General features: G+C 41.7%; 1 protein-coding gene across 1 annotated transcript; it reads right to left on the bottom strand.

Moving 5' to 3' along the window:
- Hsc70-5 (Heat shock protein 70 cognate 5) lies at window positions 1-26539 on the bottom strand. The gene is made up of 14 exons (XM_045769046.2): window positions 26380-26539; window positions 23262-23320; window positions 15956-16101; window positions 15290-15413; window positions 14976-15177; window positions 5856-5962; window positions 4898-5060; window positions 4541-4696; window positions 3988-4134; window positions 3601-3828; window positions 3040-3262; window positions 1416-1603; window positions 963-1103; window positions 1-447 (listed from the first exon to the last, which is right to left on the bottom strand). The coding sequence occupies exons 1-14, from the start codon at window positions 26458-26460 to the stop codon at window positions 379-381; spliced, it is 2034 nt and encodes a 677-aa protein (XP_045625002.1). The 5' UTR covers window positions 26461-26539; the 3' UTR covers window positions 1-378.
- Window positions 26540-26687: the final 148 nt, after the last annotated feature.

The following is a 26687-nucleotide window of genomic DNA, read 5'->3' as shown; positions in this document are numbered from 1 at the left end:
TAACGTAATATGTACATATGTATTTCTCAATTTTATACAAAATCATAACATAACCTTAAATTAATATATAGACATATATGCTGGAATATGGATGTAGTTAATAATAATGATATAATTACTGGACTCTTCACATGGCAACAACTGTCTAAGCATTTATACACACACCACCACTTAAATATACAAGTTCTATAAGAACACTGTCTATCAGATGCTCATGGCAAGACCAATATATCAGTCCTGGGTTCAGTATAGTCCACAAACAGAATAACTTTGCCAGTAAAAACTGCTCAATGAACTGCTGGAGTGCCCTTCACTAGATATCAACAGAGTAACACCACATTGCATCTTTACTGTACACATGTGCAAACCAAAGGCACATTACTGTTGACCTTCTCCCTCTTTCTTGTCTTTATCGCTTGACGAGCTGCTTTCCCTTTCCGATGCCATCTGAAAGGAAAAGGTTAAGTAATACATTTTCTTCCAAATTTATGTATTACTTGTATACTACACATTTTAATACTGTTGCAATAACTTAACAAATGGTTTGAAACCGTGTATAAATTAAGCTTCAAAACTTTTATTAAAGTGAATGCATTCATTTTTTTTAGAATTTTTGTTCTTGGCACTGATGAAAACCAAAACATAGGAACATTCCCATTAAAAAGTTATCCTCGCAAAGACAGAACAATTGTCCTTCAGCCTGTGTGCACACATGCAGCTTTGGCCTGCATGTGTGCAGCATGAGCTTTGTCAAGATTTAACTTCCATTATTACACTTGTGTAAGTTTCAAACATTCAAGATTAGACCTGTACATCAAGTGAAACATTTAGACATTAATATAAGTGACTGCAAAGGTTTTTACAGCTTTGAAAATTACACCCACATCCTAATTTGATTCTATTACTAAATTCATTCTTGGTTGGCTACCTTACAAGTTGACATTAAAAGAAAAAAAACTTACTTTTTTGTATGCCATTTCAAATAACTTTAGAGATGCCTGTTGCAGTTCACTGACTTGCTTCTTGATCTCTTCAGGGTCAGCAGTATCCTTGTTAGCAAGAAGTTCTTTCACTTTACTAAGCTGGTCTTTCAATTTTGAACTCTGCAAAACAAACAAAATTATCTTAATTCTCTTTCAATTGATGCAAAGAATGTAGTCATGCTCATTATAGACGGAATATGGAACCGTCATAATCACAAGACCCTAGGGGCCTTTCTGAAATACGTAGGGAACCACAAGTCCATGGCAAAGGGGGGGGAGCAGTAACGGGTCATGATAAAAGAGGGGGCCTTTACCGTGTAGGGGGCCATTAATAAGGGCGCTACATGGAAAGGGGTAATAACAGTACAGAGTTTGGGAGCCCCTGATCTAGAGCCAAACAGTCAATTCAATCTAAATCTGATTTTCTCTCACCTCTTCTGCTGGAAGTTGATCTTTAAATTCCTCCATCTTGCTCTCTGTATCGTGAATGATGCTCTCTCCCTGGTTAATTGCCTCCACCACTTCTTTCTTCTTTCTATCCTCTTCAGCATATTGTTCAGCTTTTTTAACCATGTTCTCAATCTCCTCTTTGCTTAGACCTCCTGATGACTGAATAACAACTGTGGAAAATATATAATTCATTGATTAGCACTACATACCACCAGGCATAATTTACCCTATACTAAGTTCATATTAATATCCATATGTTAAAGTATGCATTAGTGGTAACTCATTGCCTAAATCTTTAGATTTAGGCAATGTGTTGGCATACCAATACTTCAATTGGTATTGACTAAATATTTATCAAAACTTAGCATTAATCAAAACCTAGCATTTGGATGGTGCTAAAATACACTGTGCATCTCTAAATTCCCCAAAATATTTTTTAGTTTGGGGGCACCCCAAACCGTTTTGGGAGTTGGTCAGCCGAGCGGACAGCACGTTGGACTTGTGATCCTGTGGTCCCGGGTTTGATCCCGGGCGCCAGCGAGAAACAATGGGCAGTTTCTTTCACCCTATGCCCCTGTTACCTAGCAGTAAAATAGGTACCTGGGTGTTAGTCAGCTGTCACGGGCTGCTTCCTGGGGGTGGAGGCCTGGTAGAGGACCGGGCCGCGGGGACACTAAAGCCCCGAAATCATCAAGAAAACCTCAAGATCTCAAGATAACCCCACCTTGACCCTCCAGAGATCACCTCGATCAACTAACTACCTATCACTTTCTAGACCAGAATTGCTCTTGCTTGCAGATCAACTAACTACCTATCACTTTCAAGACCAGAATTGCTCTTGCTTGCAAAAACTCTGTGTGTTTACCAAATTTCCTGCCAGAAATTTATTAGTAATTTTCTTTTCACGGCAAGAAAACAATAGCGCACAAAGTTCCACCTTTTTATCATATTGAAAATAAATGAAGGTAGAGAAATATACAACAAAGGTCAAAATATTCATAAAAATTTGTATATCCAACACACACTCCTTGAATATCCATCTTTAATTCCATAATCAAATCACAATTTATTTTGCATCTACTCAAGCAAACATTTTGACACCAAAAAGAAAAAAAATACAGAGTGGATAGAACTGACTCACACATGGAGTCTGTGGTCCTAGAGCCCAGGTGATGGAAGGGAATTTTGACACCAGATTTATATTAATAACCCAGAAATTGAGAATGTTAAGAGTATATGCATTCTAGATATTGCCGAGTGGGATCCCAATATGCCCACAACGTTGAGTCAGGAATACACCAGACAGGTCAGAACGTCAAGTGTTAATACTACAGTTGTCAAACGCCCACTACAAATATTCTATAACTTGGGTACACACCATTTTCATTTGTAAACTATCCCAAAATACAACTCGATTCTTACCATTGCCATAAATCAAAGTAAACATGCAACCAGCCACCACTTACAATTTTACACACAGACCACCACCTTACACAAGTGTAAGTAAGGTTATTCATAGTCCCACACCACTATTCATTATCAGGAGGAACTAATTTTGACTCCCCAATAACAAAGGCCAATTGCTACGAATAAAAAATAAACTTACTCTGCTGTTCCTTGCCAGTTCCCTTGTCTCTTGCCGATACATGGACAATTCCATTTGCATCAATATCAAACGTGACCTCAATCTGTGGAACGCCACGTGGTGCAGGTGGAATACCCACTAAACTAAACTGGCCCAGTATTTTATTGTCTGCAGCCATTTCTCTCTCCCCCTGGTGCACCTTAATTTCAACCTGGGTCTGACCATCGGCTGCTGTTGAAAACACCTGTGAATTTAATTTTATAGTTAACAGGACATTTAAAATAATTCAAATTATTTGCTCTCATAGAACTAAAAACAAAAAAATGGTTTCAATTTCTTTCAAGACTATGTTCTGTAATAAAGGCTTTAACATTAACAATATAGACTGCAGACCAGTACTTTTTAATTCATTAGTTCTGCAAGTATTCTGCATTAGTTCTTTGCTATGTTGGTAGTTATGACGCTCCCAAAAATTCTTAAAAGTTCAAGGTTCCATAATTTAACTTTCAGGCCAGACATATCCTTCAAGAATTTAATTTTTAAATTGTAGAGATATTGTTTAGATTCTTTAACATAACTTGCCTGTGATTTTCTTGTGGGTATAGTAGTGTTCCTGTTGATAAGCTTTGTCATTACACCTCCAAGGGTTTCAATGCCCAAAGAGAGTGGAGTCACGTCGAGCAGCAGCACATCAGTTACGTCACCTGCCAGCACACCACCCTGGATGGCAGCACCCATCGCCACCGCTTCATCAGGATTCACAGATTTGCTTGGAGTACGGCCAAAAATTTCTTGGACCACTGATACAACCTACCCAAAGTATCAGTGTTAAAAGAGCAAATTTGCAAAATGTACTTTATATGCAATAAGCAGACTAAACAATTTTTTACTTTTATAAATTCCATTTACTTCCTAAATTCATCATTCATACATTGACAATTGAAAAAAAACATTCCTAAATAATCATACCTTTGGCATTCGTGACATTCCACCAACAAGAATGACTTCACCAATGTCAGACTTTGAACACTCTGCATCCTTGAGAGCCTTGAGACAGGGATCAACTGTGCGCTTTATCAGTTTATCAACAATGCCTTCAAACTTTGCACGAGTAAGCTGTTAAAAAAAAAAAATAGTTTTACAGGTAAAAGAAAATATTAATCAGTGTAATTACAAAGGTTAATTTTAAGAAAAGTTAGAGATGAACTAAAAAATGTAGGAACCCGCAAAACTAAGCCAATCCACACAGGACTGCCCAGGTGAAGAATTCTCTCTTTCTCTTTGATGCTATAAAACCACTAAGTGTTTCAAGAACACAAAATGAGGAATAATGCATCAGTAACTTACTATACATGAAAATACAGTATAATTAATGTAAAGTAAAGTTGTAGAAGATTTTACATTTTTAGGAGAATTTTAGGTATTCAAAACAAAGAGCTAAATCAGTCAAGATAAGAAAATCAAAATACAAATCACAGAAAAAGTGAAAATATTACAAACTTAAAATTCAGTTTTCCCCTACCTTATACATCATATGTTTGGGCCCTGATGAATCCATTGTCAAATATGGTAGATTCAAGTCAGTTTGGGTAGAGGAAGACAATTCAATTTTTGCCTTCTCTGCAGCTTCCTTGAGCCTCTGCATGGCCATATTATCTTTGGTAACATCTACACCTTGCTGCAACAATACAATTAAAAGTTCTATTTAAAATGTCATCCAACATGCTGTACAGTACATACTTGTTAAATTTGAAACATTATGCAATTTAGAGACATTTGGCAATTATCATTTAAAGATGACAATAAGACCTAAATTTGGATTGGGGAAAAAAAAGGCAATTTAAATGAGGCTTTATACGAAAATGTCCGTGAAACTTACTTCCTTCTTGAATTCTGCTGCCAGGAAATTCACCAGATAGTTATCAAAGTCCTCTCCACCAAGGAATGTGTCTCCATTGGTCGACTTCACTTCAAACACACCCTTTTGAATCTCAAGAACAGAGACATCGAAAGTACCACCTCCCAAATCGTACACAGCTATACTGCAAACAAGAAAATATTTCATTTTAATCCATTATGCAAAAATATATTTCCACTGCCTAGAAATGGAGACACTAATGCCAACAATATGCTGGCTGGCTGGATGGATGAATGGGCTGGGTGGCTGACTGGCAGGCAGGAGTGAAGGTCTTGCTCGAAATGCTGTGTGCTAGTAACTTTACAAGAATGTAAAATCAACTTTATTTCTATGTTCTCTGTTAACCCCCAATGTACCTTCTTGTATGTAAATGTAACAAAAAACAAAAATAAAAGGTAGGCAGGCAGACTGGCTGGCTGGCTGGGCAAGTGGGCAGGCAGGGTGCACGAATTGATTAAAAAGAAATGCAATTTTAGTAAAAGTTTCATAGATCAGCTAAAAACTGTAGGAACCCGCAAAACTAAGCCAATCCACATAGGACTGCCCAGGTGAAGAATTCAGTCTCTCTCTTTGACGCTATAAAACCACTAAGTGTCTCAAAAACACTAAATGGGGAATAATGCATCAGTAACTTATTACACATGAAAATACAGTATAATTAATGTAAAAATTATCAGAGACAAGAAAATAAGAAAAAATTATGGCCCAAATATTTATATACATATTTAGTTAATCCTGGCTAAAGGTAATGATTAATTGTACAACGAAATCACAATGTGACATCAGAAAATTTGCCGTATTTTCTTACAATTATATAACCCCCAGGCAAATCAATATGCTACACAGACCCATAGTTAAAAATCTTCAAAATGCATAAATGCTCAGAAACCCAAGCAAATGAAACAAACTTAACACTTACACTTTATCATCAGTTTTATCCATGCCATAGGCAAGAGCTGCAGCTGTTGGTTCATTAATTACACGTAGAACATTTAAACCAGAAATTTGACCAGCATCCTTCGTTGCCTGAAATCCATGAAAATATCAAAGTAAATACCCATGAAAAGTCTTCAAACAAAGGTTTACGTCTTCATATTTAGCAATACTTCACATGCCAGTGATAAACTGCCAATATATAATCTTGCAACTGATCTTTTAACTCATTAGTCTACTTATACTCCACACAATAACCACAAAACATTAATGAATGTAATTAAGCCAGTGCCAAAACGTAGTTGCCAGAGCAAGATAACTGTAAGAATCCGCAAAACTAAGTCAGTTCACAGAGAACTACCCAGGTGAAGAATTAACTTTGCTCTATGATGTTATAAAACCACAAGGTGTCTCAAAAACACAGAGTGGGGAATTACACATCAATATAGAAATTTAAATGATCACAAAAATACAGCATTACAATTATTGACAAAGCGACAGTTACACCACCATTCTAAAGCAAAAACCTTGGCAAAAATCTTTACATTTTGCCCTTTCGTAAAGGCAATATTGCATTAAGGTAAACTACAAAACTGTTCTTTAAATACTGTACTGTATTTTAATTTTTAGCTCAGCAATAAGAATATAATTCTACATATCTAGAACAAGAATTCTAATCTTCCTGTGCCTCGGATCATACATGAAGTCACCAGGAAAGTCAATTGGGTGCAGGGGTTGGGAGGGTAAGGGGTAAGGGGGGATGTCAGAAACCATTACACCAGAGCAAGGAGACAAGCAAAGCAACAGCTTATGGATGGCATCAACAGAAACAAAGGACCAGTCCAAGCTCCTGTGGATACAGGTTGCATCATATGCAAGACTGTCTGCCAGTGAATTTAAACAAGTCCCTACCTGACCTTACGCAGCATAACCTTAACCTAACCTAAACCATCCAAACCGAATACAGCCCAACCTACAATACACCCTAACAATATATACAGTTATAACAAATCTTGTGTATGGTTTGACCATACCTAACTGCTGTAATTGAACAACAAATGTTAAAAATTTATGTGGCAAGACTGAGGTGGATGGAAATGTATACTGTACAATCTAAAAGGTATCGAGGTGGTACGAGAGGTACTTTTCAGAAGACTCAGTAAATAGAACTATTGTGTAGAACCAAGGAAATGACCCCCTTCTCCCTTTATTTTTAACCACATTATCCTCCCTCCTACTAAACTGCATTTTAATTTAACCACATTATTCTCCTACTAAACAACATTTTCAAAGTATTTGAATTTCTTCTTAATGCACAGCTTAAAACAAACACTGAAATTTGAAGGGCTGTGAATCTGGTGAAGATACATAAAGGGGATAGATCACCTGCATGGTATAAGAAAAACTCAACACAGGGCCCATTAACACTTTCGCGCTATCTGGACGCGCCGGCGCGTTCGGTTTCGTCTAACGTAAACGCATAGTGGACATAAAGTTATGTCTACTTTTAAAATATTTGTATAAAATTCAATTTTTATCCGATTTACTTTGGGTTTGTTTCAAACTGCGCGCTATGAGGCTCTCTTTCTCACCACTAGGCTGCATGGTACAATAAGTTCATGACAGGTGTGGATAACTTCGATCAAATGGTATTTTGTCCCAAACGGGTTGCAGGTGGGTGACTTTAGCCGTTTATACTGGTAATTCTTCCCCCATATCATGTATTATATGCATATGTCTGTTTAGGGAATTTTATTCCGATCAATATACAACCAAAAATAACTGTGTACAACAAGTATAAACTTGACAAACATAACAAAAGTAAAAATATTTCGTGTGTGTTTGACGCTCACTGATATGTTCCAGCGTTGTTTTATATTTGTCGCTATTCTAACTTACGCTTTGTTGATATTTTTTACCTATGGGCACATAGAACATTCTATTGCGAACACATTGACATAAAAATGAATGACGTACAGTATCCACTCAATTTAACGGCCTCTTTTATACCGATCTGCCGGTAATAACGACTGGTTTGGGAGATCGGTATCTGGACCCTCATATACCAGTCTGGCGGTCGATATTACCGAAGGTCGGTATTGAGTTTGTTTTGGCATCGGCAACCCCTCACGTGGCAACAGGCCACCGACCTCCAAGGCCTTGCGGGAGGAATGGGAGGCAGTGATTGATGGAGGGAGGCATTGAGGGGGAGAGTGTTGGGTGTGGTGGTGAGGGTGGTAGGGAGAGTATTGGTGGTGGTAGTGAGGGAGGGAGAGGAGTGGTTTTGAGGGAGGCAGGGAGAGGAGTGGTGTTGAGGGGGGCAGGGAGAGGGGTGGTGTTGAGGGAGGCAGAGAGAGGGGTGGTGTGGAGGGAGGCAGGGAGAGTGGTGGTGTTGAGGGAGGCAGGGAGAGTGGTGGTGTTGAAGGAGGCAGGGAGAGGGGTGGTGTTGAGGGAGGTAGGGAGAGGGGTGGTGTTGAGGGAGGCAGGGAGAGTGGTGGTGTTGAGGGAGGCAGGGAGAGTGGTGGTGTTGAGGGAGGCAGGGAGAGTGGTGGTGTTGAAGGAGGCAGGGAGAGGGGTGGTGTTGAGGGAGGCAGGGATAGGGGTGGTGTTGAGGGAGGTAGGGAGAGTGGTGGTGTTGAGGGAGGCAGGGAGAGTGGTGGTGTTGAAGGAGGCAGAGAGAGGGGTGGTGTTGAGGGAGGCAGGGAGAGTGGTGGTGTTGAAGGAGGCAGGGAGAGGGGTGGTGTTGAGGGAGGCAGGGTGAGGGGTGGTGTTGAGGGAGGCAGGGAGAGTGGTGGTGTTGAAGGAGGCAGGGAGAGGGGTGGTGTTGAGGGAGGCAGGGAGAGTGGTGGTGTTGAGGGAGGCAGGGAGAGGGGTGGTGTTGAGGGAGGCAGGGAGAGTGGTGGTGTTGAAGGAGGCAGGGAGAGGGGTGGTGTTGAGGGAGGTAGGGAGAGTGGTGGTGTTGAGGGAGGCAGGGAGAGTGGTGGTGTTGAAGGAGGCAGGAAGAGGGGTGGTGTTGAGGGAGGCAGGGAGAGGAGTGGTGGTAAGGAAGGCGGAGGGCAGATCTGCCCTCCGCCTGGTCAGCAATTCGAATTGCTGACCAAGGCGATGGTGCCAAACCTCTCACCCCATACTGTATTAAATTTTGTAATCTTAGTTGTAAAATATTTATGCCAAAATGTTAATTTTCGTATATAACTATACATTATTAATCAATAACATGTTTTATAGTTTCCTATTTGTTAATTAAACAAATATAGTTTTATTTATGAATTATGCACAGCTGGCATCTGCGAGCAGGCGCTGACAGATGTCTGGGTAGCCAGGCCTCGACCCCATTAGTAGCTCCTTCCTCCATCACCTGCTGTTCTCATGTTATGAGGAACGCAGTGAGGGAGGGGATGGAAGATAATGAGGGAAGGGATGGAAGATAATGAGGGAGGGGGTGGAAGATAATGAGGGAGGGGGTGGAAGATAATGAGGGAAGGGATGGAAGATAATGAGGGAGGGGGTGGAAGATAATGAGGGAGGGGATGGAAGACACTGAGGGAGGGGATGGAAGATAATGAGGGAAGGGATGGAAGATAATGAGGGAGGGGGTGGAAGATAATGAGGGAGGGGGTGGAAGATAATGAGGGAGGGGGTGGAAGATAATGAGGGAGGGGATGGAAGATAATGAGGGAGGGGATGGAAGATAATGAGGGAGGGGATGGAAGATAATGAGGGAGGGGATGGAAGACATTGAGGGAGGGGATGGAAGATAATGAGGGAGGGGATGGAAGATAATGAGGGAGGGGATGGAAGATAATGAGGGAGGGGATGGAAGACATTGAGGGAGGGGATGGAAGATAATGAGGGATTGGATGGAAGGCATTGAGGGAGGGGATGGAAGATAATGAGGGAGGGGATGGAAGATAATGAGGGAGGGGATGGAAGATAATGAGGGAGGGGATGGAAGATAATGAGGGAGGGGATGGAAGATAATGAGGGAGGGGATGGAAGGCATTGAGGGAGGGGATGGAAGATAATGAGGGAGGGGATGGAAGACATTGAGGGAGGGGATGGAAGATAATGAGGGAGGGGATGGAAGATAATGAGGGAGGGGATGGAAGGCATTGAGGGAAGGGATGGAAGATAATGAGGGAAGGGATGGAAGATAATGAGGGAGGGGATGGAAGATAATGAGGGAGGGGATGGAAGATAATGAGGGAGGGGGTGGAAGATAATGAGGGAAGGGGTGGAAGATAATGAGGGAGGGGGTGGAAGATAATGAGGGAGGGGATGGAAGATAATGAGCGAGGGGATGGAAGATAATGAGGGAGGGGATGGAAGATAATGAGGGAAGGGATGGAAGATAATGAGGGAGGGGATGGAAGATAATGAGGGAGGGGATGGAAGATAATGAGGGAAGGGATGGAAGATAATGAGGGAGGGGATGGAAGATAATGAGGGAGGGGATGGAAGATAATGAGGGAGGGGGTGGAAGATAATGAGGGAAGGGGTGGAAGATAATGAGGGAGGGGGTGGAAGATAATGAGGGAAGGGGTGGAAGATAATGAGGGAGGGGGTGGAAGATAATGAGGGAGGGGATGGAAGATAATGAGGGAGGGGATGGAAGATAATGAGGGAGGGGGTGGAAGATAATGAGGGAGGGGATGGAAGATAATGAGGGAGGGGATGGAAGGCATTGAGGGAGGGGATGGAAGATAATGAGGGATTGGATGGAAGGCATTGAGGGAGGGGATGGAAGATAATGAGGGAGGGGATGGAAGACATTGAGGGAGGGGATGGAAGATAATGAGGGAGGGGATGGAAGATAATGAGGGAGGGGATGGAAGACACTAAGGGAGGGGATGGAAGATAATGAGGGAGGGGATGGAAGACATTGAGGGAGGGGATGGAAGATAATGAGGGAGGGGATGGAAGACATTGAGGGAGGGGATGGAAGATAATGAGGGAGGGGATGGAAGACATTGAGGGAGGGGATGGAAGATAATGAGGGAGGGGATGGAAGACATTGAGGGAGGGGATGGAAGATAATGAGGGAGGGGATGGAAGACACTGAGGGAGGGGATGGAAGACATTGAGGGAGGGGATGGAAGATGATGAGGGAGGGGATGGAAGACATTGAGGGAGGGGATGGAAGATAATGAGGGAGGGGATGGAAGATGATGAGGGAGGGGATGGAAGACATTGAGGGAGGGGATGGAAGACATTGAGGGAGGGGATGGAAGACATTGAGGGAGGGGATGGAATATAATGAGGGAGGGGATGGAAGATAATGAGGGAGGGAATGGAAGACATTGAGGGAGGGGATGGAAGATAATGAGGGAGGGGATGGAAGACATTGAGGGAGGGGATGGAAGATAATGAGGGAGGGGATGGAAGATAATGAGGGAGGGAACGGAAGACATTGAGGGAGGGGATGGAAGATAATGAGGGAGGGGATGGAAGACACTGAGGGAGGGGATGGAAGATAATGAGGGAGGGGATGGAAGATAATGAGGGAGGGGATGGAAGATAATGAGGGAGGGGATGGAAGACATTGAGGGAGGGGATGGAAGACATTGAGGGAGGGGATGGAAGATAATGAGGTAGGGGATGGAAGACACTGAGGGAGGGGATGGAAGATAATGAGGGAGGGGATGGAAGACATTGAGGGAGGGGATGGAAGATAATGAGGGAGGGGATGGAAGACATTGAGGGAGGGGATGGAAGATAATGAGGGAGGGGATGGAAGACATTGAGGGAGGGGATGGAAGATAATGAGGGAGGGAATGGAAGACATTGAGGGAGGGTATGGAAGATAATGAGGGAGGGGATGGAAGACATTGAGGGAGGGGATGGAAGACACTGAGGGAGGGGATGGAAGATAATGAGGGAGGGGATGGAAGATAATGAGGGAGGGGATGGAAGACATTGAGGGAGGGGATGGAAGATAATGAGGGAGGGGATGGAAGACATTGAGGGAGGGGATGGAAGATAATGAGGGAGGGGGTGGAAGATAATGAGGGAGGGGATGGAAGACATTGAGGGAGGGGATGGAAGATAATGAGGGAGGGGATGGAAGATAATGAGGGAGGGGATGGAAGACATTGAGGGAGGGGATGGAAGACATTGAGGGAGGGGATGGAAGATAATGAGGGAGGGGATGGAAGACACTGAGGGAGGGGATGGAAGATAATGAGGGAGGGGATGGAAGATAATGAGGGAGGGGATGGAAGACATTGAGGGAGGGGATGGAAGACATTGAGGGAGGGGATGGAAGATAATGAGGGAGGGGATGGAAGATAATGAGGGAGGGGGTGGAAGATAATGAGGGAGGGGATGGAAGACATTGAGGGAGGGGATGGAAGATAATGAGGGAGGGGATGGAAGATAATGAGGGAGGGGATGGAAGATAATGAGGGAGGGGATGGAAGATAATGAGGGAGGGGATGGAAGACACTGAGGGAGGGGATGGAAGATAATGAGGGAGGGGATGGAAGACATTGAGGGAGGGGATGGAAGATAATGAGGGAGGGGATGGAAGACATTGAGGGAGGGGATGGAAGATAATGAGGGAGGGGATGGAAGATAATGAGGGAGGGGATGGAAGACATTGAGGGAGGGGATGGAAGATAATGAGGGAGGGGATGGAAGACACTGAGGGAGGGGATGGAAGATAATGAGGGAGGGGATGGAAGACATTGAGGGAGGGGATGGAAGATAATGAGGGAGGGGATGGAAGATAATGAGGGAGGGGATGGAAGATAATGAGGGAGGGGATGGAAGACACTGAGGGAGGGGATGGAAGATAATGAGGGAAGGGATGGAAGACATTGAGGGAGGGGATGGAAGACATTGAGGGAGGGGATGGAAGATAATGAGGGAGGGGATGGAAGATAATGAGGGAGGGGATGGAAGACACTGAGGGAGGGGATGGAAGATAATGAGGGAGGGGATGGAAGATAATGAGGGAGGGGATGGAAGATAATGAGGGAGGGGATGGAAGATAATGAGGGAGGGGATGGAAGACATTGAGGGAGGGGATGGAAGATAATGAGGGAGGGGATGGAAGATAATGAGGGAGGGGATGGAAGATAATGAGGGAGGGGATGGAAGACATTGAGGGAGGGGATGGAAGATAATGAGGGAGGGGATGGAAGATAATGAGGGAGGGGATGGAAGACACTGAGGGAGGGGATGGAAGATAATGAGGGAGGGGATGGAAGACATTGAGGGAGGGGGTGGAAGATAATGAGGGAGGGGATGGAAGACATTGAGGGAGGGGATGGAAGATAATGAGGGAGGGGATGGAAGATAATGAGGGAGGGGATGGAAGATAATGAGGGAGGGGATGGAAGACACTGAGGGAGGGGATGGAAGATAATGAGGGAGGGGATGGAAGATAATGAGGGAGGGGATGGAAGACACTGAGGGAGGGGATGGAAGATAATGAGGGAGGGGATGGAAGATAATGAGGGAGGGGATGGAAGACACTGAGGGAGGGGATGGAAGATAATGAGGGAGGGGATGGAAGATAATGAGGGAGGGGATGGAAGATAATGAGGGAGGGGATGGAAGACATTGAGGGAGGGGATGGAAGATAATGAGGGAGGGGAGGGAAGACATTGAGGGAGGGGATGGAAGATAATGAGGGAGGGGATGGAAGATAATGAGGGAGGGGATGGAAGACATTGAGGGAGGGGATGGAAGATAATGAGGGAGGGGATGGAAGACATTGAGGGAGGGGATGGAAGATAATGAGGGAGGGGATGGAAGATAATGAGGGTGGGGATGGAAGATAATGAGGGAGGGGAGGGAAGGAGGTGTTTGGTATATATGGTTCACTTGTTGTGTGGTCCACTTGTTATACAGTATAAAGTATATCCTACCTGAATGTTACTTGAAAAATTACTGACATCTTAACTTCGGAAATACCAGAACTCCGGAAATAATGACCAGGGTACAGCCCCATATAGGCCGTTAAATTGAGTGGATACTGTACATAGAAAATTAATGTCATGAGAGTGAAATAAGTATAAACTTTCAAAGCGCCGTGCGTCGTCCCGTCACCGATACCGGGAAACAATTTCACCACTTCCCACACTCTTGCGGGCGGGCTGCATCATTATTCTACGCTTATATTCATATCACCGTGTTGGGAATTTCATTGCGAGTCCATTGATACCAAAATTAACGCTGTAGAACAAGTGTGGAGGTGATTACAATCCCAAGAGTAAAAACATTTTGTTGCTGATGGGCGCTCACGGCGAGTCATCTACGTAGTTATTTATTTGGTGCTGGTATCCCTATATGTTTCGTGACTTATTTTACTGATGTTCTTCTAGAGAATTTTATTGCGAACACGTTGGTACCAAAATGAAATACGTAGCATGAGAACTAAGGTCAGAAGAGTAAAAAGAGTATACACATTTTTGTTTTTACGCTTAAGCGATAAAAACGCAGCGCGCACATTCGGTTGGCTGAGTGACCTTTGCGGAGAGCGCGAAAGTGTTAAAGATAAAAATTGGAAAAAAAAAAAGAGAAAAGTGAAAGTTATTGGGAGATAACCATGCCCTGAACACATGCTATGTTATAGAAAGAAACGAGTGAAGTCAAATGTAAGCTGGGATAACTATAGCAAGTCTGTCATGATCATATGTGGTCATCATATGATTTGAACAATTATTGTCTGGGTTTTACATGCATGACACAAATGTGGATATAAAAGCTCTATGTAAATATATAAAGGCAGGTAATAAAACAATCGGTGAAACATCAGAGGATAAAACATAGCGTAAGCAAAGTGTAGCATTGACAAGTGCCAGATGCAGCCTGGCAAGAGCAGTAAATGGAACTGCTTAAATTCATCTTTACCAAATCCAAATTTTGGATTTTGATAAGGATCAAATGGGAAAAAAAATGCATTTGTAGGGTTTCATTATAAAAAGGTCCTCAACAAAAATGCTTCCTAGTACAAATGCAAACTATAAACCCAATGTGCACTATAAGTAGGTACATATTCATTGCCACATGATTAACTTTAATCTATAAAAATAATCAAACCTTATCATGCAAGTTATAATAGCAAATCTTCGCAAAATCTTCGCAAAGAGCAACTCACCTGTCGCTGGGAGTCGTTAAAATATGCTGGGACAGTGACAACAGCATTTTTGACAGGAGTGCCAAGGTATGCTTCTCCAGTCTCTTTCATCTTGACTAGGATAAATGCACCAATCTGAGATGGAGAGTACATCTTGCCATCATCCCCCTCCACCCAGGCATCCCCATTACTAGCACGAACAATCTTGAAAGGTACAGTGTCCCTAAAGATAAAATAAGAAAATATATCAGAAGAGTAACCATGTATACAGTAACTGTTTGAATGGTAACAGTTAATTCAGACCAAAAATGCAAACTGGTAACCAAATATCTAACCTGTCCTTAGCTATTTCTTTGTCGTCGTATCTTCTACCAATAAGACGTTTGGTAGCGTAAAATGTGTTTCTAGAATTGGTGACAGCCTGACGTTTTGCTTGGATGCCAACCAGACGTTCTCCATCTAAAAGAAATCCAATGTCAAGTTTTCTTGCAATGCGAATATTGCAAAGAACACTATGAAAAACAGATCACAATTATAAATAGAAATAGTATCAAATCCACTAACTGAAGTTATATTTTTGTATGCTAATGTCAATTTGTCAATTGCTAATAATATCAATGATTATACCATCATCCAATATCAAAACTTTGCAAAAATTGCATTATTACTAGATCTTTAAAATCATGTTATTTTGTAGTAACTACTTTGTTTCACATTTCTTCTTTGGGTTACAATGCTGAAAATCAAACAGGCTTTTTTTTTATGCAGGTTTCATCAAAATTAAACAAGTTTAATTGGAACATGCAATTGCCCTCTAGGTGCCCCCCTCCCCCAAAAACACTGGCAATTAGGACAAGACAAATATCTGTCAGGACAAGACAGATACTCACTTCCTACAAGGACCCTAAAAACTATCCATTGTCCTGTCAAGAGAATCCCAAGCTTATACTACAAAGTCACAGTATAAATACAAATAAATTCTTAAACTGCATACTTCTTACCTTTCGTAAATGCAACAACTGAAGGAGTTGTGCGGTCACCTTCTGCGTTTGTGATTACTTTAGCCGCTTTGCCCTCCATTACAGCTACGCAGGAGTTTGTTGTACCCAAGTCTATTCCAATTACAGCCCCTTTTACTCCATCTGACCTGAAATATTCAAGTGAAATTGGAATTTAATGTAACATAACTAATTTGCTCCCTAATTTATAACAAAAAATATACAGTACAAACCAATTTGCCACAACTAGGGAGATGTATACTGTATAAAACAAATGCACCCTTGTTAGTAGGGTTAATAAATTCAACATGCCCTTTTTTCCAGAAACCATTTATATAATTAACACTTTCGCAAAACGGTGTATGAAAAAAAAAAACTTTCCCCAACTGAAATGAGCGTTTCAGCGATCGAGCGGCAACATTTAAAAGTGTATACTCTTGTGACTGCCCTGATGTTAATTTTCTTTTGTATGTACGTATTTCATTTTTGTACCGATGTGCTCCAATAGAATGTTCTAGAAGAACATAAGTATAAAATGTCACCAAAACATAAGTTAGATCAGTACCAAATAAAAAACTACGTCGATCACTAGCCGTGAGCGCCAGACAGCAACGAAATGTTTCTACTATCTTCAGGGTTGTCAACTCCACACTTGTCCTACAGGGTTAATTTTGGTATCACTGAAATCGCAATAAAATTCTCTACACGGACATGTGCATATAAATATAGAATCGGTGTCGCAATCCACCCACAAGAGTGTGGGAAGTGGCCGAAGTGTTACCCGCGGCATATTGGCGAAACCTGCAGTGAAATGTGTATATTCAATTCCCTGTCCTGACATTATTTTTCGATGTACGTATTTCATTTTTGTACCAATGTGTTCACAATAGAATGTTCTAGAAGAACATAAGTATAAAACGTCACATAAGGATGCGTTCGACCGGCAACAAATATAAAAACTACGTCGATCATACTCGTCGTGTCACTAATACAATTGTTTTACCACGATGATTCACTGCCATGCCGTTTTCCCAAATAAGCTCTTCGGCTATTAGAGAAAACTTAAATTTCATGGCGAACATTTCTAAACTATCCCCAAGTAGATCGGATCAAAATTGAAATTTATACAAATATTTATTCTCGTGTCGCCCGCCAGTGTCACCCTTGCGGAACCCGAACAAAACTTAGTGACACGCTCGTGCGCCACCGCGTGGCGAAAGTGTTAAGTATAGCCTGTAATAGTATTCAATAACTGGCCTGATATATATAATTACTTTGACTATTTCTTTCAAATTAAATTATTTTTAATGGCATCACTGGTAATTAGATAATTTTCTTCTTAAAACAAAAACAAAAACAATGTGGTTAGTTCAAAGTTCTAAGCCTCAGTGACGAAGGATGTACTCACCTAGTTGTACTCACCTAGTTGTGTTTGCGGGGGTTGAGCTCTGGCTCTTTGGTCCCGCCTCTCAACCGTCAATCAACAGGTGTACAGATTCCTGAGCCTATCGGGCTCTGTCATATCTACACTTGAAACTGTGTATGGAGTCAGCCTCCACCACATCACCCCCTAATGCATTCCATTTGTCAACCACTCTGACACTAAAAAAGTTCTTTCTAATATCTCTGTGGCTCATTTGGGCACTCAGTTTCCACCTGTGTCCCCTTGTGCGTGTTCCCCTTGTGTTAAATAGACTGTCTTTATCTACCCTATCAATCCCCTTCAGAATCTTGAATGTGGTGATCATGTCCCCCCTAACTCTTCTGTCTTCCAGCGAAGTGAGGTTTAATTCCCGTAGTCTCTCCTCGTAGCTCATACCTCTCAGCTCGGGTACTAGTCTGGTGGCAAACCTTTGAACCTTTTCCAGTTTAGTCTTATCCTTGACTAGATATGGACTCCATGCTGGAGCTGCATACTCCAGGATTGGCCTGACATATGTGGTATACAAAGTTCTGAATGATTCTTTACACAAGTTTCTGAATGCCGTTCGTATGTTGGCCAGCCTGGCATATGCCGCTATGTTATCCGCTTGATATGTGCTGCAGGAGACAGGTCTGGCGTGATATCAACCCCCAAGTCTTTTTCCTTCTCTGACTCCTGAAGAATTTCCTCTCCCAGATGATACCTTGTATCTGGCCTCCTGCTCCCTACACCTATCTTCATTACATTACATTTGGTTGGGTTAAACTAACAACCATTTGTTCGACCATTCCTTCAGCTTGTCTAGGTCTTCTTGAAGCCTCAAACAGTCCTCTTCTGTTTTAATCCTTCTCATAATTTTAGCATCGTCCGCAAACATTGAGAGAAATGAATCGATACCCTCCGGGAGATCATTTACATATATCAGAAACAAGATAGGACCGAGTACAGAGCCCTGTGGGACTCCACTGGTGACTTCACGCCAATCGGAGGTCTCACCCCTCACCGTAACTCTCTGCTTCCTATTGCTTAGATACTCCCTTATCCACTGGAGCACCTTACCAGCTACACCTGCCTGTCTCTCCAGCTTATGTACCAGCCTCTTATGCGGTACTGTGTCAAAGGCTTTCCGACAATCCAAGAAAATGCAGTCCGCCCAGCCCTCCCTCTCTTGCTTAATCTGTGTCACCTGATCGTAGAATTCTATCAAGCCTGTAAGGCAAGATTTACCCTCCCTGAATCCATGTTGGCGATTTGTCACGAAGTCCCTTCTCTCCAGATGTGTTACCAGGTTTTTTCTCACGATCTTCTCCATCACCTTGCATGGTATACAAGTCAAGGACACTGGCCTGTAGTTCAGTGCCTCTTGTCTGTCGCCCTTTTTGTATATTGGGACCACATTCGCCGTCTTCCATATTTCTGGTAGGTCTCCCGTCTAGTGATTTACTATACACTATGGAGAGTGGCAAGCAAAGTGCCTCTGCACACTCTTTCAGTACCCATGGTGAGATCCCATCTGGACCAACCGCCTTTCTAACATCCAGATCCAGCAGGTGTCTCTTGACCTCCTCTCTCGTAATTTCGAACTCCTCCAAGGCCGCCTGGTTTACCTCCCTTTCTCCTAGCACAGTGACCTCACCCTGTTCTATTGTGAAGACCTCCTGGAACCTCTTGTTGAGTTCCTCACACACCTCTCTGTCATTCTCTGTATACCTGTCCTCGCCTGTTCTAAGTTTCAATACCTGTTCTTTCACTGTTGTTTTCCTTCTGATGTGACTGTGGAGTAGCTTTGGTTCGGTCTTGGCTTTGTTTGCTATATCATTTTCAAAAATTTTCTCTGCTTCTCTTCTCACCCTGACGTACTCATTCCTGGTTCTCTGGTATCTCTCCCTGCTTTCTGGTGTTCTGTTATTACTTATTATTCTGGTGTTTTGTTATTATGTGTAGTCACCATCAGGGGTATAAATACCCATGACCTCGATCAATTCGTCAGTTTCTATCAGGTGCTCAGGGAATCAACACGATGCTTGCCTCCATCCACTTCGTGTACAGGTTGCAATAACATGCAAATACTTCAGTGTCACTTATTTTTGTGTTAACGTAATTTTGTACATACACAGTATTTGTTGTTGTTATTGCTATTGTAAGCGAGCCATGTTTGTCAAATTCAGGGGTTGTGTGTATTTTGCATGTGTTATTTGATAATTTTGAGATTAAATTTTAAATTTTTCATTTGCAAAGGCCAATGCTGTTTTTTTAATGCGAAGTGTGTCTTATTCCATTTACCCGGTATAGCCGCAGTACCAGTATCATCACAGTATTCCACAATAAGCATCCATTTAAACGGGCTTCCCCGAAAAATCATCTTGATGCCCCTTGTGAAAGTCCCATTGGACCTATCAATAGTCACATCTGATAATATTATCAGATGCAATTTAGGGTTACTGACAATGTTTAAATTCAGGAAGGAATTCCCAGACAGACATGCCACAACCGTGGGTTGCCAGACACTTCCTATGAGCTATGCCGGAAACTGGTTTACATCCAAGTATACACATTACATTGTAGATGCACAGTACACTCGCTCATTTATCGTATTGGCTTATGCCTTTCCATTGGAGACTTTCAGCGCCGTGGAGAGGGGGACCTGCTGCCTGGGTAACAGCTTCTCCCCCGAATCAACCTACCCTGGCTTTGCGCCCTGGTGAGGCCACTCCAGACCGACAACCAGAGCGCAACTCCATAGTCTCCCGAGACTGATGAATGGATGCCTACTACTATTAGTTTTAACACGACACTACACTAAAATAGTAAGTAAAGCAACAAAACATGACACCCATCAAAGTTGAACATACGAAGTATCGGCACTCACATATAGCCTCAATCTCCTTTCTCCAACACCCAGCTTCCTTCTATTGCGCACAAAACTAGACATTGTTCCCCCCTCTCCTTATGTTTTCATGTTCATACATGAAAACCTAAGGAAAATCTATTATTTGCAAATAGGTGGTGACAATCTTTATATCCCACAGGTCGAGTGTTTTATATTTTTTTTTTAAGTCATCGAGTCATCACGAGCACAGAAAACTTGATAAAGATGCAATTATCCAAGCACATTTAGTTATGCACAGAAGCAGATTTTTTCCATGGTATGTGCATGCATTCAAGAGCACTCTTACCTAGTGGGTAAAATATTGCTCTAGTAATGTTTAATTTATGATCAACTGATTCACCAGTGCATCAATAGCCATTAAACAGATTTGTCAGGGAGGTATACAGCACAGCATGTAAGACTAACAATTTACTCTGTATATTACACAGGAATTGTTTAAATTGTAGAACTGTACTGTATTCTAATCTTATAAACTACTTATAATTACTATTTATACAATAAATTAGTATGTAGGTTTACACTAACAAGTTATTAATTATGATCATGCTCCCAAAGAAAATGGGATTTTTCATATCTTTGGCCTATCCAAGCATCTGAACAGTCTTATCTAAGGGCATAATCTCACGTCCTCAGTAATCAAGAGAACGTGTCATGTGCTTAAAGGCTTTCTGTATAATTAGGACCTGGATTTATCAATGAGTTATGCAACTACTTGCATACCTTTAACATCTTATCTTAATCTTTGGCAGCTGTTTAATAAATGTAAACAGTTTACCAGCACCAAAACTTCCCCAATCAAATATTATTGTTATGAACAGCCTCCTAGTGTTTCGGAGCTCAAACCATTTCCTGTATGTACACAAAACCACCAAATGATTGAGAAAAAGATGTACAGGTTAATGTGTACTTCATAACTGCTTGATGAATCCTGGTCTTGGGCCTGCAACTATAAAAAGATCCCTGATCACAGTTCTCCCTTCCAATTACTGGCTTCATCTTATGAGGATAAAATTTAAATTTTCCAGGGAACTTCCAGGGTCATAGAATGTGAGAATACTTTGTTACGATGACAACTCTTAACATAGCTCCAATCAAGTTCAAGATTTTTGTAGATAGATACAATAGTAGGGAAGTGGCAATTGCCCTTGAAATATCAAGCCTATTTAAAAATGAATTTATATGCTTCAATGTACTTTTGAAGTTTAAGTGAATACTGCACATATAAAATTTGGTGAAAAAATCTTGCTTTTGTCAAGTCTCATTTAGATTAATGCAGTTCAGTTTCGGCCACTGTGCCGCAGAATGCGGTTAATCCCAGGAAATAGAAATCACCTTTCGGAAACGATCAAGAAAGCTTCATAGGATTTTCTTGAATGGAAAAGAATCGAGAGGTACCAGGATTGAAAAAGAAACACAGTATGTGAAAGTATAACAATTGGGATATTAATGTTAAAATGCATTAGGAAAAATAAAACACTGAACAATGGACACAAATTAAACTTGGTCAGGAAAGCACTTAATACTGGTTTGAAAGTAGGGTTTTCACATAGAAAATAAAATAAGAGTCCGAGCATCGGACTGTGCTGGCGTCCCGATAAAAAAATATTTGTATAAAATTCATTTATTATCCAATCGACTTCGGGATATTTTCAAAATTTGCGCCTTTAGTGCGCGCACAATTTGATACCACAATAAAAGATGCAACACGAAAATTAATATCGGAACACGGGAAAGATAAATGTGACGAGCGCCCAAAATTAAAATATTTGTTAAAATTCCAGTTATTGTTCTATTATTATGGGAATAGTTTTAAAATGCTCGCCTTTATATTGCGAACAATTTGATACTAAAATGAAAGATGTAACACGAAAATTGACATTATCAAACTGAACGAGTACACACATTAGGCTGCAGTGTGTAAATTGGTGCTCTTTCACGGTTAACTTTAGGCTTTGCTGTGGGGAGTCACGCCGGGCTTTTGGACATTATATGCATATACACCTGCAGGGAACTTAACACTATCGGCAACTTTGGACTGAACTCTCTTCCATTATTTTTCTCCAGAGTCCTAACTTTGGACCGAACTTGCATCCACTACAAAAATATTTGTATAAAATTCATTTTTTATCCAATCAACCTAGGGATAGTATCAAAATAAGCGTCTTTACAATGTGCACAATTTGATACCAAAATGAACGATGTAACATGAAACTTGATGTCCGAACACTTGTATGATTATAAATAGGTTTTTGGTCAAAATTTTAAAATATTTGTTAAAATTCTATTTATTGTGCTATTATGTTGGGACTAGTTTTAAAATGCGCACTTTTACGTCGCGAACAATTTGATACCAAAATGAAAGATGTAACAAAAATTTATGTCAGAACACTGGAAAGATATATATAATTTTGTGACGAGCTTCCAGAATTAAAATATTTGTTAAAATTCCAGTTATTGCTTTATTATTATGGGACTAGTTTTAAAATACGTGCCTTTTTATTGCAAACAATTTGATACCAAAATAAAAGACGTTACACGAAAATTGATGTTATCAAACTGAATGAGTATACACATTAGGTTGCAGTGTACAAATTGGTGCTCGTTCACAGGTAACTTTAGGCTTTTCTGTGGGGAAGCACTCCAAACTTTTGTACATTATATTCATACACATCTGTAGGGAATTTAATTGCGAACACAATGATACCAAAACCAGTGACGTAGCACGAGAATTAAGGAGAGAAAACTGAAATGAGTACACATTTCGGCAGCGTTGCTCACTCGCCCGCACGCCAGGGGCGTGACCTTTAAGTTTGCGCCGCACATCCACGCAGCGCGAAAGTGTTAAACTTGGGACTGATGAGCTGTGACGTGCAAGTTTAGTGTAAACAAGAGTTGCCTCACATGGTCACGAGATCTGCAGTTTCCCAGTGTTCTTTGATAAAATACAATATTTGATACGAAACCAACATGCACATATATACAAAATTATAACTTACTTATATCTAGTCTGCATGCTCAAGACATCCCTCTGGGCAATGACACCCTGAACTGAAGCCTGAAAAAATAAAAAAAAAAAACAATTAACAAAGTATCTAATATACCAGAAGAAATAAAATTAAAAATATTATACAGGTATGCTGTACTGTATGGGGGTCACAATTAACTAGATGAACTTCAACTGAATTATACGACACTCAAATTACCAGTACCGTATTATAATTGTTAGTGACATGCCTTCAAATAGTTTTACCCTCATAAAATTTCAACCTTTCCTTAAAGGATGTTGCTAGACTAGACTTAGGCTGCAGTAGGCACATACCACAACACTGCTGGCCAGGAACTGCCTATAAAAACGTGTCCAATTCATTCTTTAACATCAGCTTTTGATCCAGACATATTTCTTGAGCTGGGAGAGTATTAATAGCTGTGGACTTTTGATGTTCTTGAGTGTTCTCTGAGCCTATGGCAATCCTGCTCTTCACTAGGTCCATTCTTCATGTTCAACTATACCTTTAACTCCTGTTGGTTGATATTTTGTTGTGCACATTTGGAACCTGGCCTTCCAGTATCCTTCATGTATATCACACAAAACACCTTTTTGCCTTTCAATGGTGTGATAAAAAATTTAGGTGTTCTACCGTGTTAATGCATGCCACACATTCTCTCTTTCTTCTGCTTCAGAAATCTTTGAAGGAAGGAGGGTGGGGGGGGGGGGGGGGTTAAGAGCACTAAGCAGTATTCAAGACTGGAAAGCAAAAATAATTTGCTTTGCAAGAGCATCATGGGGGAATCTCTGGATTTGAAGGTTCTCCTTTATAAACCACCCTATTACTTTCCTGGCTGATGCCGTTTGTTTGATGCTCAAAAGACATGGTCACTAGTAAGATATAAGTTTAATTGGCTAGGCCTGTTGGGAGAAGAATGTTAGTGATACTAGAGCAGTATGATAATTACCCAGGATTCTGTAGAAGCATTTGTTACACTGGAAGATCAAAATTCAAGGTGTGATATGGTGATCAAGGTTCTATGATTCTTCATAGTAATATATAGAAAGAACAAATGAATCTCAAGTCATGTATTCAAACTGGCTGTAAAGACTTTCATTTTATGATAATCCAAACCCTTTAATAATTCCATTGTAACTCAACAGCTTCAAGCTCAAGAAGCCAAAATGTAAAAATCCAATAATTCTACTGTATTTGCCTTGCTATGTGCATTGTTAAGTTACTGCCTAGTTCCTGATCACTGCCAGTCCCAAGTCTTTTGTATCTATTTGGCTCATAATTTATCCGACTCGCAGTGCCATTTATTTCCCCAAGTTCAGGCCAAGACAGTTTGCCAACAGATTAAAATGTAACTAACCTTACCTAACCAAACCCAAGCTAACAATCTAACTATGGTATATATATTTATATGCTATTACAATGGGAGAAAATATTTAGGAAAATGACCACTCAATGGTTTTTTTTTGTATCAGATTTGTGTAGTTACCTGCTACCTTTGATACCCACTAGCTTGCTCTTTTGAACATACCGTATAGTGAAACCTTAGTCCCATCTTTATCTTTAGTTCCAATACTCAAAATTATATGAATAGCGGCTATACATGTCAACCGTACAAGCAATACCAAAGGATTTAATACACTGCATGCAGGTTGATTACACAACTATTTCAATAAACCACAATAGCCTATCCTAAAGTTAAAAAAAAAAAATCTAGATTAATGTTACTTTCCATGAAAATAATGTACAAATTTGAAGCCCTCAACTATCCCACAATAACGTGGCCAATAGCTGGACGTAAACCTGGAGCATACCTGTGGAGGGTTTCACGAGTTCTACTCCCAGAGCCCGGCCTACAAATATTAGGCACAACGAGCAGTTTTTTTTTTTTTTTTTTTTTAAGTTATCATGAGAAAGTGTAAAGCCGTTATGACTACATAGCACTGGGAAGGGGTTGGGATATGGATTTGGGATGGGACGGGAGGAAGGCATGGTGCCCAACCACTTGGACAGTCGGGGATTGAACGTCTCAAAACGAGACCGTTGCTCTACCATCCAGTCAAAGTGGCAGAGTACAACATGGGTATAATTGAGGATACGCCATCCTGATAATGGCCATGAGATATGATATGACGATACTCTCTACTTTGGACAAGTTACGTCATAATAGAATGACTTTCTTAATATTGTACTTTAGATCCTACTTAACCTTACCCAACCTAACCTTGGCAAAACCAACTTGACATCAATACATATTGCTTCGACATCTTTAAAACATGCTCACGTCGAATAGTCTCATATATAATTTGACCAAATCCCCACCTAGTTTACTGCCAGGTGAACAGAGGCATCAGGTGACTGACAATGCCCCCCCAAGCATCAGTGTGGGTCATGGAGCAGAGACAAGGCTAGACCAAGGCCACCCACGCTCCCTTTAACCACCCTAGCTACCACCACCAACTACACTTAAAGAGCTTTGATAACAGCGCCTCGTTACAGGCCTCTGGCCAGCGTGGAGCAGACGGCCGGGCTCGCCATAGCCCGTGCTTCTATAAATAATAAATAAATGTTTATTTAGGTAAGGTACATACATACAAGAGATTTTACAAGGATTGATCGATTTATAGATAGAACTAGTACATACAATGCCTAAAGCCACTATTACGCAAAGCGTTTCGGGCATGAATTTCTGTGCCAGGTAAGTCCACTACGGGCTCACCTTAGCCCGTGCTACTTGGAACTTGTTCCGAGTAGCTGAATCTATAACATGGAACAGACGAGTGTAGGGGCGCCGCCCCCGAGGCCAACCATCACCAATACTACGCAAATTCCGTTCATCCAGTCACGCCTCGGGGAGGAAATTTTACCAATCTCCTCCACGACCCCAAGACGATACACAACTCGTCCTTCATATCTTAACCTCACGAATCTAATAAACCTGAGCTAGGAGGTAGCACGCGTCTCCCCCATACACAAGCTCATTAGTCATCAAGGCTCAACCTTGGCCCGTGAGGAGCATCATCGTCTGCTGCCGGCGCCATCACATCGTCTGCTGCACCTCCCTGTGTTACCACGCCATTTGACCCTCAAACCCGCCCCCTGGAGCACTCACCTGCTGCACCAGTTGGCCGGCAGTCTTCCTGGCGCCGAGGGCGGCCAGGTTGGTGGCCATGAGCCTGGCTTTGGAGATCATGGCGAGGGAAGAGGAGAGGAGAGAAGGTGGCGGCGAGGACGACCCACGTGTGAGGCTGATGTAACCTCTGGCCCGCACCACCTCGCCTCTCTCATGGTTCTTATTTACACCTCTATACAACTCTCACTCTACTCCTCTATAATATACCTATCACATCCTTTATATATATTTATAACATAAAATTATGTGTAAACCCCTTGAAGGACTTGTAATAGACGAAGTTAGAC

Source organism: Procambarus clarkii, chromosome 10 (assembly GCF_040958095.1).
Source record: "Procambarus clarkii isolate CNS0578487 chromosome 10, FALCON_Pclarkii_2.0, whole genome shotgun sequence".
Classification (NCBI taxonomy): Eukaryota; Metazoa; Arthropoda; class Malacostraca; order Decapoda; family Cambaridae; genus Procambarus; species Procambarus clarkii.
This window is presented reverse-complemented; position numbering and strand designations above follow the sequence as displayed.

Coding starts and splice junctions, on each gene's coding strand:
- Hsc70-5 (XM_045769046.2), bottom strand. CDS start 26,460: ATGATCTCCAAAGCCAGGCTCATGGCCACCAACCTGGCCGCCCTCGGC. Junction 23,321..26,379: donor CCGGCCAACTGGTGCAGCAG/GTGAGTGCTCCA, acceptor TTATTTTTTCAG/GCTTCAGTTCAGGGTGTCAT. Junction 3,829..3,987: donor GAATGTCACGAATGCCAAAG/GTATGATTATTT, acceptor TACTTTGGGTAG/GTTGTATCAGTGGTCCAAGA.